The 12,538-nt window shown below is 42.6% G+C and overlaps 1 protein-coding gene across 1 annotated transcript in view; it reads right to left on the bottom strand.

Annotated features, from left to right (window-relative positions):
- GABRA2 (gamma-aminobutyric acid type A receptor subunit alpha2) overlaps positions 1-12,538 on the bottom strand; it is a 273,826-nt gene that overhangs the window by 169,755 nt on the left and 91,533 nt on the right. Inside the window, exon 4 of the mRNA XM_040334997.1 lies at positions 11,802-11,869. Coding sequence (XP_040190931.1) covers positions 11,802-11,869 — 68 coding nt within the window. The remainder of the gene's footprint in view (positions 1-11,801; positions 11,870-12,538) is intronic.

Raw genomic sequence — 12,538 nt, 5'->3', positions numbered from 1 at the left:
TCCTATAGTCATTAGGATTATTCTCCTGGAGTTCCCTAAGCAGAGGCATATGTGAGAACTGGTCACGCTGGCGCAACCAATTCTTGGTCCAGAAACGCCTCCGCCCCCTGTTTCTGGCCAAAGTACTGGAATAATGAACATATCCAGCAGCCATCCCATAAACAGCACCAACTCGCGAAAATTGACGCTGCTGCTCCATCATGGCTTCAAACCGGCCGGCTGGTCAGTCAAGAACACACTCCAACAGAAAGCACAATCAAATCCAGCGGTACCTGCAAAGAACGCACGACACACAGATACGAACGCACAGTACGAATCTGCTAAGCAGAACGAACTGCACGCCTGTACCCGAATGCCAACTACGTACCCACAAGCACACGCACTGAACGAGAAAATACTACCTGCTAAAGCCTGGAGACCGAGAAGCGCGAATCAGCTCTAACCAAACCTTCACTAACACGAGCAAAGCCGTAACTAGCAAAAGCGGAACAGAGGGCGTCGCCATTGACTTTGGCCTTTCCCTTTATAGTGACGTCAAACGTGGATTACGTGCACGCGTTCAGGTCCGCAGGGAAATATCGTCCGCTGGTGTGTACAAGCCAGCGGGCCAAATGAAAAAACAGCCTTGTACGCCGGAAACAGCCCGTCGGACATTTCGAACGGACATGTTTGCTCGTGAGTACTCGGCCTTAGGTGAAGCCCAGCTAAACAAGCTCAGGCTGCACTTCTCCTTTAAGGTTGCTGGATCAGGCAATCAGTTTAGTTATCTGATATGAAATGTAGAACACTAGCTTGATATTAAAAAAAGGATTTTAAATAACTTTAAAAGGTTTTATTTTCTAGTGGTACATGACTGCAAGAAGTCCAGTGAGCCTGCCCAGTGTCCTGATGTTTTCATTAGAGAGATAATTCAGTGACTGTGTCCTCATGTCCCATGCCACCAAGACATTCAATGAAACTGGGTAAAAGGTACTATCTCAAAGAAGGCAACCATCTTCCCCAGAACCCTCATGCAAAGGCAAATCAAGAATTATTAGCATCTTGAGCAAATCCACCTGAATCTTCAGAGCAAGACATTTCCCCCGTATCACAGTATCAAGGGTCAGGCCCAGATTTTCTGGACTGGGATCAAGACAGGCTTTCTAAATCTAGAAACCATCCAAACATTTCCATAGTTTCCACTGTGTGGGACATTTTCCAAAAGCGAAGTGGATTATGCCCTCAGAAGTAAATCGTCCAGGTACCCTATAATAGGGATACGCTGGGTATGTAAGAGCCCCAGAACCAGAGCCAGGACCTTGGTGAATACTCTAGGAGCCATTGACAGGCCAAACAACATGGCCACAAACTGGAAGTAGTGGCCCTCCACTGTAAACAGCAGAAACCTTTGGTGAGGTGGAAAGATCGTAATGTGTCGGTAGACATATTTGATATGCACTGATGCCAGGAAATCTTCTTGTTGGAGAGAGGACATCACTGACTGAACCAAATCCATCTCGAACTTCTGCACCCGTAGAAACATATTCAGTCTCTTGAGGTTAAAGATTTGATGAACATCGTTGTTAAGTTTTTGAACCGAGAAGAGGTTTGCATAGAAACCGCAAAACCCTCTGGAACTGAAATAATCACTCCATGAGATAAAAGAGCTCAAGTCTTTCTGTGAATTAAAAGAAGCAATTGAAAGCATCAAGTATGGAGGGGTAAAATTTCAGCTTTTAGCTTGAGCCACTATGCTGAGGACCCACTTATCTGCAATCTCCCCACCAAACCTCTGCAGAGGCTTGCAAACATCCCCCCACCCAAGTGAATAGAGGTGAACCTTCATTGTAAAGAGGCCTTTTAACCCTGCTTATAGAACTATGGAGTGCGTGGTTTCTTGCAGAACTGGGACTTTACTGAGGGCAGATCATGTCAGACCAATCTAAAATATGTGTGTACTATATTACCAATGTTTTGGACCTGGGTGGACATAGGAAATCTTAATTTCAGCAAGGCATTGTATACAGTTTCACATAATGATCTAATATAAAAATTGTACAAGCTAGGACATTTCCCGTGGGTGGTTCAGTGGATATGCAGTTGGCTAAATGATAGATACCAGAGTGTGGTTGTAAATGGGGTCCAGAGACCAGTCACTAGTGGTGTACCACAAGGTTCTGTAGTAGGTTATGTTCTATCTAATCTATATGTAAGTGATATAACTAAAGGTTTGTTGGACAAGGTATGCCTTTTTTCAGATGAAACAAAGGTGTGTAATAGGGTCCCTGGAGGTTTCTGGAACATGATTTGGCATTGCTGGAAGATTGGTCAAACTAGTGCAAACTGCAGGTCAATGCACCATGGGAAAAATAATCTCTTAAGAGAGTACAACATTGGGGGTACAGGGTTAGCCAGCACTACATAAGAAAAAGATTTGGGGGTACTTATTTCAGATGATTGCAAAATGAGCAAACAGTGTCACCAGGCAGTGAGGAAAGCCAATAGAATTCAAGGATGCATCACTAGATGGATCACCAGCAGTAGGACAGAGGTTCATATGCCCCCCATATAGATTTTTAGTGAGACCTTATTTATAATACTCCAGTTAATAATAATTCAGTTCTGGAGACCTCATTTACACAAAGATATTGAATGATAAGATAGAAGAGTCCAGAATCGAGTAACAAAAATGGTGAAATTCAAATGGGGCGTGTACCATTTAAATTAGGCGCGCTCCCGCGCCGGACGTACTGCGCATGCTCAGTTTGGAAATTCCTGCCGTGCTTTGCGCAATGTGACGTCATTTTTAGAATGGCGACGTGCGTATCGTCCATTCGTATTCCCGGACGTCTTACGCCAAAACAAAAAAAAAATTGAAAGTCGACCCGGGAACGACGGCCATACTTTAACATGGCTCGACTAAAGTTAAGCCATGTTAAAGCAGGTGTAAATTTGCAACGGGAAAAAATTACTAGCGATGACGTAACGAACGCGAAAACTGTCGTGGATCGCCGTAAATGCTCATTAGCATACCCGACGCAGGAAAATAACGCAAACTCCACCCAGCGGCGGCAGAGGTACTGCATCCTAAGATCCGACGGTGTAAGTCAATTTCACCTGTCGGATCTTAGGGCTATCTATGCGGAACTGATTCTATGAATCAGTCGCATAGATACTCTGAGAGATACGACGGCGAATCTGGAAGTGGCTGAACGTGACCAGGAATGCCTCGACGTACGTTTCATCTATTGATGTCGTCAGGAAGATCTTGTAAGATCATATGTTGTACTGTAACACACATTGTTTATGGTACCTCTTTAGAGACTTGTCAGGAGGGGTGCATCTAGAGATGTCAATTATGGCTATTTAAGAAATAAATAGAACATTGATGCAAGTAATGCCTTTATCAAAGACTTTACAGAAGAACTCAGATTAAACTGCTGACATATGAACACGAGATGGAGAACAACCTAGTAGCTACAGCAATTTAAAACCACAAAGCAACCTGAAAATAAGGGACTGCTAAATATAACACAATAGTGTGCGTACATTCCCTGACATTTATATTGTATGTCGGGAAGGGAAGGATAGAATGGTTATAGTTTATAGACCACAGAAAAGGGCTATTGACGGGAAATCGTTTTATGGTTTTATCGTGTCTGAAAAAGAAAATGTTTACCAGACCAAAAAGGAAGACATAGGAAAATATATCTAAATTATAAGAAAGGCCACAGAGAAGGAACACAGATACAATGATGAGTGTGAGTGAAGTGCATGAATTCAAATGCCCACGCACATTACAGTCTGGTCCCCTGAGACACCAAATTGCTCCATATTGTAACCAAATCTAAGAACAGTTTAAGCAGAATTTTACCGATAACAACGTGATAAAAAATAAAATTATTTAGCAAGGAACATGCATTCCACATTATTAATTATGAATGCCAGGATTGCTAACTGTCACATTTGCTTGCATCCACAACCAAACTGTCAAATCAACAAATGGCTGGTGTCATAACTGATCACATGTCCAGCACCATGGCAGTTGCAGATAAAACAGAAGCAGTTTCCTTAGCTACAATGGATAGGAGGGTCTAATTCCTCTTTAAGGCTTTCAGCAGATCAGCCTCTACAAACTCGGCCATGCCTAAAAATGACGAGCAACTGAGCATGTGCAGAGCAGAGTGAGACTCCTGCACATTTACGTCGGCAGAATGGCACGGCTGGGCACAAGCACGTACAGGTACGTTCTCTTTAAGTGCCCAGCCGCGGGTCGCGGGCGCGCGCCCGCGTCCCGAAGCTCCGTGACCGCGGGACCCGCGGACCCGATCGCCGCTGGAGTCCCTCGATTGGTCCCCGGAGATGAAGAACGGGGAGAGCTGTATGTAAACACAGCTTCCCCGTTCTTCACTGTGGCGCCGTGATCGATCGTGTGTTCCTTTTTATAGGGAAACACAATCGATGACGTCACACCTACAGCCAAACACCCCTACAGTTAGAAACAGACATGAGGTCACACATAACCCCTTCAGCGCCCCCTTGTGGTTAACTCCCAAACTGCAATTGTCATTTTCACAGTAAACAATGCATTTTAAATGCATTTTTTGCTGTGAAAATGACAATGGTCCCAAAAATGTGTCAAAATTGTCCGAAGTGTCTGCCATAATGTCACAGTCATGAAAAAAAATCGCTGATCGCCGCCATTAGTAGTAAAAAAAAAAAATAATAATAAAAATGCAATAAAACTATCTCATATTTTGTAAATGCTATAAATTTTGTGCAAACCAATCGATAAACGCTTATTGCGATTTGTTTTACCAAAAATAGGTAGAAGAATACGTATTGGCCTAAACTGAGGACATTTATATATATATATATATATATATATATATATATATATATATATATATATATATATATATATATATATATTTGGGGGATATTTATTATAGCAAAAAGTAAAAAATATTGCATTTTTTTCAAAATTGTCGCTATTTTTGTTTATAGCGCAAAAAATAAAAACCGCAGAGGTGATCAAATACCACCAAAAGAAAGTTCTATTTGTGGGGAAAAAAGGATTTTGTTTGGGAGCCATGTCGCACGCCCGCGCAATTGTCAGTTAAAGCGACGCAGTGCCGAATCGCAAAAACTTTCCGGGTCCAGTCATCTAGCGGAACTTTTTTTTTTTTTTCATTTTTGTATAAAACATTATAAATACCCTTTTTCCCTTTTTTATAATTGATCACATTCCCTCTGTTCTCAGCTGCATAAGAGCTGAGGGGAGGAGAAGCAACAGTACAAGTAGCTTCTCGGTGAATAGCTGTGCAGTGGGGGCGTGTCAGGACAAGTCTGATCATTGATCTGATAATTGGAGTTCCCAGCACAGCAAGAAAACTGACTACATTGTGCTCTCCTGCTTAGTGTGGTCAGTTTTTAGGAAGGCAAGGGGACTAGCAGGAACACCAGGGATTTCACATAAAGGAAGCAATACAAAGAGAACAGGGTACTTTCTCATACAAGTGCAGCAGATATATAACAAACTCTTTAACTGAGTTCTTTTCTTTTTAGCTTGAATTAAAAAAAAAATTAGACAAGGCAGAGATTTTCTTGTTGTTTTCAGAGGGGTTTAGAACATTTATCGACCTATCAAAAGCATGCCTGTTTCAGAACAGGAAAGGTTGGGGAAATAATACACAATGCTACTGCTTATCTACTGCTTGTCAATTAGTATTGGCAGGACAGGAGTATGGAAGGTATGCAAGCGGGTAGTATGTGTAGAAGAAGAGTGAAGGTGGTATGACCGAGGGTAGTATGTGCAGAAGAGGAGTGTGGAGGGTATGATAAGGGGCAGCATGTAAGGGGGGGGATGCAGAAGGTATGGCAGCAGACAGCATGCACAGAAGAGAAGTACAACAGCTTGCAGTATGTATAAAAGAGCATTTCTAAATGCATGATGGGAGTGGGGTATCAAATATGTTCAGAGGAATGGACACTGTTGCCTATATGCTTCGGACAAGTTAGTGAGAGGGTAAAGCGGACCTTCAGTATCAGTATATCTATTCAATCTTCTGCCCTTGTTGTTTTATCTTTGGAAAGTTAAACATTTTTCTCTGCCGGTAAATACCTTATACATCACACTTCCTGTTTCTTGTCTGGTCATTAGCCTAGGCTTATGACATCATGTACTTCTCTCTCTCTCTCACTCTCCTGAGAGTTTGACAGGAAGGGAGGGGGGGGTGAGTCATAAGAGGGCCAATGAAAGCTGCAGGGCTGCAAAGCTGGAGGTGTGCCTATGTGTGTCTGTGCAAATCCAGGAAGTCAACAGGCAGCAGCTTCAGCTGCCCACAGTTAAAATGGATGCAGCCAGACTCAGTGGAGGGAGATTTCTGCAGCATATTTGGCAAGTATAGATTCACAGTACAAATAAAATAATATGCAAAGTAGTTGGAGGGAAGCTTCAGAATGCCAAAGATATTTTTATTACAAATTATGTGAACGACTGCAGTTCCTCTTTAAGGTACACACCCTGAATATTCATCACCAAGCAGATGCTGCTAATGCTCCTAAAGCAAATCACATAAGACAAGTCACTGAGGAGTTAACACTTATAAGCTGGGAGACTGTGGGGTTCATGATTCTTCAGCGAGGGGGGAGCTTCACCCCCCCTGTTTTTGTAGAACGAGGAATCTGTTTTGTTTTTTTCGTTCAGCCAGTTGGCTGAAAGAAAAAGAGAATGAGCCATGTAGCCAGATTTACTATTGGTATGAATACTAAGAAGTAATAGGTGTGTGCTGAGGGTAGGATATAGAGGAAAGACCAATGTGTAACCATAACACACATATGCACACACAATCCTGGACCAATCCTGGACCATGCACTTGGAAGTAATGATAAACTTTACTTCTGCAGAGAGGAGGGGGAGCATTAACATAGTAAAGCATAGTTATTAAACTGAGATTAACGTTGAGTGTTGAACCTCCAGACTGTCTCTGGAATGAGAGTGCAATGACTATGGATAGGACATGGAGAGCATTCAATTTACAGTTTCTATGGTGGGAAAGTGTGACTGCAGCCTGGGATACAGGGGGAAGACCAAAATGTGTGTGCTGGAGGAGGGATACAGGGCAAAGACCAATGTGTGTGTGCTTGAGGAGGGATACAGGGGAAAGACCAATGTGTGTGTGCTGGAGGGGGGATACAGGGGAAAGACCAATATGTGTGTGCTGGAGGAGGGATACAGGGCAAAGACCAATGTGTGTGTGCTTGAGGAGGGATACAGGGGAAAGACCAATATGTGTGTGCTGGAGGAGGGATACAGGGCAAAGACCAATGTGTGTGTGCTTGAGGAGGGATACAGGGGAAAGACCAATGTCTGTGTGCTGGAGGAGGGATACAAGGGAAAGACTAATGTGTGTGTGCTGGAGGAGGGATGCAGGGGAAAGACCAATATGTGTGTGCTGGAGGAGGGATACAGGGGAAAGACCAATGTCTGTGTGCTGGAGGAGGGATACAGGGGAAAGACTAATGTGTGTGCTGGAGGAGGAATACAGGGGAAAGACCAATATGTGTGTGCTGGAGGAGGGATACAGGGCAAAGACCAATGTGTGTGTGCTGGAGGAGGGATACAGGGGAAAGGCCAATGTGTGTGTGCTGGAGGGGGGATACAGGGGAAAGACCAATGTGTGTGTGCTGGAGGAGGGATACAGGGGAAAGACCAATGTGTGTGTGCTGGAGGGGGGATACAGGGGAAAGACCAATGTGTGTGTGCTGGAGGGGGGATACAGGGGAAAGACCAATGTGTGTGTGCTGGAGGGGGGATACAGGGGAAAGACCAATATGTGTGTGCTGGAGGAGGGATGCAGGGGAAAGACCAATGTGTGTGTGCTTGAGGAGGGATACAGGGGAAAGACCAATGTGTGTGTGCTGGAGGGGGGATACAGGGGAAAGACCAATGTGTGTGTGCTGGAGGGGGGATACAGGGGAAAGACCAATATGTGTGTGCTGGAGGAGGGATGCAGGGGAAAGACCAATGTCTGTGTGCTGGAGGAGGGATACAGGGGAAAGACCAATGTGTGTGTGCTGGAGGAGGGATACAGGGGAAAGACTAATATGTGTGCTAGAGGAGGGATACAGGGGAAAGACCAATCTGTGTGTGCTGGAGGGGGGATACAGGGGAAAGACCAATGTGTGTGTGCTGGAGGAGGGATACAGGGGAAAGACTAATATGTGTGCTGGAAGAGGGATACAGGGGAAAGACCAATGTGTGTGTGCTGGAGGAGGGATACAGGGGAAAGACCAATATCTGTGTGCTGGAGGAGGGATACAGGGGAAAGACCAATGTGTGTGTGCTGGAGGAGGGATACAGGGGAAAGACCAATGTATGTGTGCTGGAGGAGGGATACAGGGGAAAGACCAATGTGTGTGTGCTAGAGGAGGGATGCAGGGGGAAGACCAATGTGTGTGTGCTGGAGGAGGGATGCAGGGGAAAGACCAATGTCTGTGTGCTGGAGGAGGGATACAGGGGAAAGACTAATGTGTGTGCTGGAGAAGGGATACGGGGGAAAAACTAATATATGTGTGCTGGAGGAAAGATACAGGGAAAAGACTAATATATGTGTGCTTGAGGAGGGATACAGGGGTGAGACCAATATGTGTGTGCTGGAGAAGGGATGAAGATGAAATAACAATATGTGTGCTTGAGGAGGATCACGGGGAAAGACCAATGTATGTGTGTGGAGGAAGGATACAGTGGAAAGACCAGTGTGTGTGTGTTCTGGAGAAAGACAGGGGAAAGACCAAGATGTTGTTGGAATTATTTTTTTTACATTTTCTTTCCAACTAAATCTACTTAACTGAATAATCATATAAAAAAATGCAACAACACTAATCAATATCTTCCCTCAATTTACTATTTGAAAATGTAATCCAGTTACAAAAACACAGAAGCAAGCTGGCTGATTGGGAAAGGAATCACAGATCCAAATCATACATCAGAAGCAGATAATACAGATACACCAAAGTGTACTGTAGCAATAAACCTTGGCCGATGGTGAATGACCCCTATTTATCTTGCGCTCTGGTTTTACAGGAGTCAAGCTGTGCAATCTTTAAGCTAGTCTGTCGGAGAAAAAGATCATTTTTCACTGAAAATCCATAAAGCTTTATATAAACACCAGCATTTCTGCAAATACCTAATTTTTTTAATATGTTTCTTGCCTTTATTTCTTGAAATACCCAATCAGGCTCAAGGGAATTAAAAAATTGTAAACATAAAAGCAACACCAAACTTATATAGCCTAATGCCATGTGTTCTGCTACTAATATTTATACCAAGTGATTTGTTTCTAAAATGTACAGTACATATAGCAAAAAAAAATTTTTTATATTTGCTGTTAGGTGTTAATTTCTATTTGTGTCCCCGCTGGACAGATTAACCCTCTCTATTTGTCTTGGAGACCATTGCCACTGAGAAAGAAAGTGACAGCAAATGCAAACATTTTGAGTTGTCACCAGACGAGGAAGAGGGGACATTTCCTAATCAGGACACGTCCCATAGTAAACTGTCTAAAAGAGGAATTCCCTTAAATTTGCAAAGATTTTTTCTCACATCCAGTTGCGTCCCTAGGACAGGAATTAAAAGTAAACCCCTTCAATACCACACTAAGAGCAAAAAAATTAACTGATGGGTTTTCACACTATACCTACTCTAGCCAAAAGCTAAACAAGGTAAAAACAAAGTCCTATAGCAGTTAGGAAACTTGCCTGTCACAGGGCCCACCCAAATTTCGCATGTCTAAACCATTTTGTCTAGCAGGGGCTCTGCTGCATCCCTGTTCACTGAATCAGGTGTTAATCAAGTTAAAATTTTTGCCTGAATTCGCACCTGAATCGGAACCAAAGACGCACAGGACCCTTTCCAAATCGGGACCGCAGCCTCCCTGGAGCTGTGTGAACGGACTCCATTAAGAGTCAGGCACACTCTCCTGTCATGTGAATTGGATGCAGGGAAACCTACATCCAATTTGCATATGAGTGAACCCAGCCACAAAGTGGTGTTTCTATAAAAGATATTAGAATCTCAGTCTAGTCCTGACTGAATGACAGAGCAGTTTTGAGCTTTCTCATCTTATTACCAGAGGCATTACATCACCAGAGGTTATAGAACTAAAGAAGCCAATTTAATGTAGGCTCTACATTAGTAGGGATTGAGTTTACAACAGGATTAATGCCACGTTACTAGGAGCATCTGCTTTGAAGAGGGTCATATTATCAGAAGTATTACTGGACTGACGTGGCACCAAGTGTTACCAATGAGGTTACAGAATTATGATGCCAGAAAGTCTATAATCCCAGACTTATCGCATTAATAAATGTGTTACTGGAGGGTCAACATTATCACATGGGATGGGGGTACCAGAGCCCATGTTACTAGACAAGTCACACATGTAGCCACATTGCCCTAAGCAAAAAATGTCTACGTTTACAATTGCTGGGCTGTAGCCAGCCTAAAAAATGACTGATAATTGAGCTTTCATTGGTCTCCCAAGCTCTGGTTATAGTTTTCTCCGGCTTGTTTCTGGGGAGCGGGGTTGTCAACTCTCAGTAAATTTACAAACCGTTTGTAAAATTCATAATCATTGCATCTGTCCATGAATGTCAGTTACGGACATGTAGCCTACATGTTCGCAATGGACATTCAAGGACAGATGCAAAAACTACGGATTTTACAAACTGTTCACAAATTTACTTAAAGTTGGCAACCCTGCTGGGGAGTGTTCCTGGCAATAATGTGTGAGGCTACCACTAATCAGAAAAATGTGAAATAGTGCGCATACTAAATGTAAATAAAAAGGGAGCAGCAAACTCAAAAATATTATACAACATAAATATCATAGGCCAAGAAGTGGAGTTGCGCTAAACAAAGGTGAATATGCCTTATTGAAAGATCATGTGTAAAAAAATGTGAAATAGTTCGCAATCATTAAACGTGAAGAAAAATAGTCCAAATGACAATTATTGCAAAGAAAATGCAAAAAAGAAAGTCCAATGACGTATTCAATCTGTATATTGTTAAATGCTGCTGCGATAGGTAAAAATCAAGAACCACCACCCAATAATAATGCTGACCCTTACCAGAGTCTGAGATCCTGACGGATCAGATAATGCAGAGAATAGCCAAATCCAATGGATGCAACGTAGCCTGCCTCTTGACAAGGTCTTCAAAAAGTCACCGATCAACCGACGGAGCATCCAGAGAAAAAAATAATACTAGCATAGTGTAAATCTGTATACAGTAATCAACACACATAGGACATCCCCCAGTGAGTGATTAACAGGCAGTGTGAGATAGAAAAGGGTAACCACCACCGATAAACACACTGACCCTTACCAGAGCCTATGATCCCAAGGGATCAGATAAAGCAGAAAGGATGTGATCCAGCATGGAAACCAGAGCATCCTAATGGTATTGTCCTCAGGGTCACCAATGAAGTAGCAGAGTATCCATATAAAAGAAAGACTCACATAGTGTGATACCGCAATGGAATTTAATAAAAAGGTAAGCAAATACACTCACAGTTATGAAGTTTAAAAACAGCATGTAAAGGAAGAAGCCGGCCGGCATAACAGAACGAGGATTCGTCCTCAGCGTGCGGTGACGTCAGCACGTCGCCTCCCAAGGGAGGCGACGTGCTGACTCGGAAAGGATTCAAATATTTAGAAGTGACTTTGGAAATTCGGTCTTCCTCTGGGCCTCTATGTTAAAGCATTATTTGGTTATTGTACATATATTTAAAGCAAGTATAACTGTACAGGAAACTTACCATATCTGTATCAGAAACTGGTCCAAAGCTGGTCACATAGATATCTGTGTGTACTTCTGTTACTCGGTCTAGGATAAAAATTGTTACAAAAAAAAACATTTAATCTTTTGAAAGTCAAAATTCTAAGTTAGAATTTCAAGTCAGTACACAAGACACAGAATGTTCAATTCATTTAGTAAAATCAGATAGCAGTTTATTCTAAAGATTTAGTTATAATACTTGTCCTCACTATTATAGTACATGTAATTGTAGTTCTTACAGCCACACAAATGACAGCTTACAAAAGATTTATAAAAAGAGGATGGAAAGTAATGTATTATTTTTGTTTTTAAAGTGAACCTCAAAAAGGGAAGATTTCCTATCTTATATGCTACATCAAGAGATGTTAACTACAGTATGTCCAAGTAGTACCCTGAAAATGTTATGCCGAGTACACACGGTCGGAATTTCCGACAACAAATGTTTGATTTGAGCTTGTTGTCGGAAAATCCGACCGTGTGTAGGCTCCATCGGACATTTGCTGTCGGAATTTCCAACAACAAATGTTTGAGAGCTGGTTCTCAATTTTTCCAACAACAAGTAAGTATAAGTTCTTGTCGGAAATTCCGATCGTCTGTAGCCAATTTCAGGTGCACAAAAATCCTACGCATGCTCGGAATCAATTTGACGCATGCTCAGAATCATTGAACTTAATTTTTCTTGGCTCATCATAGTGTTGTATGTGACTGCGTTCTTGG

Source organism: Rana temporaria, chromosome 1 (assembly GCF_905171775.1).
Source record: "Rana temporaria chromosome 1, aRanTem1.1, whole genome shotgun sequence".
Lineage (NCBI taxonomy): Eukaryota > Metazoa > Chordata > Amphibia > Anura > Ranidae > Rana > Rana temporaria.
Note: the sequence above shows the minus strand (reverse complement) of the source record. Positions and strands in the feature narration are given on the sequence as shown.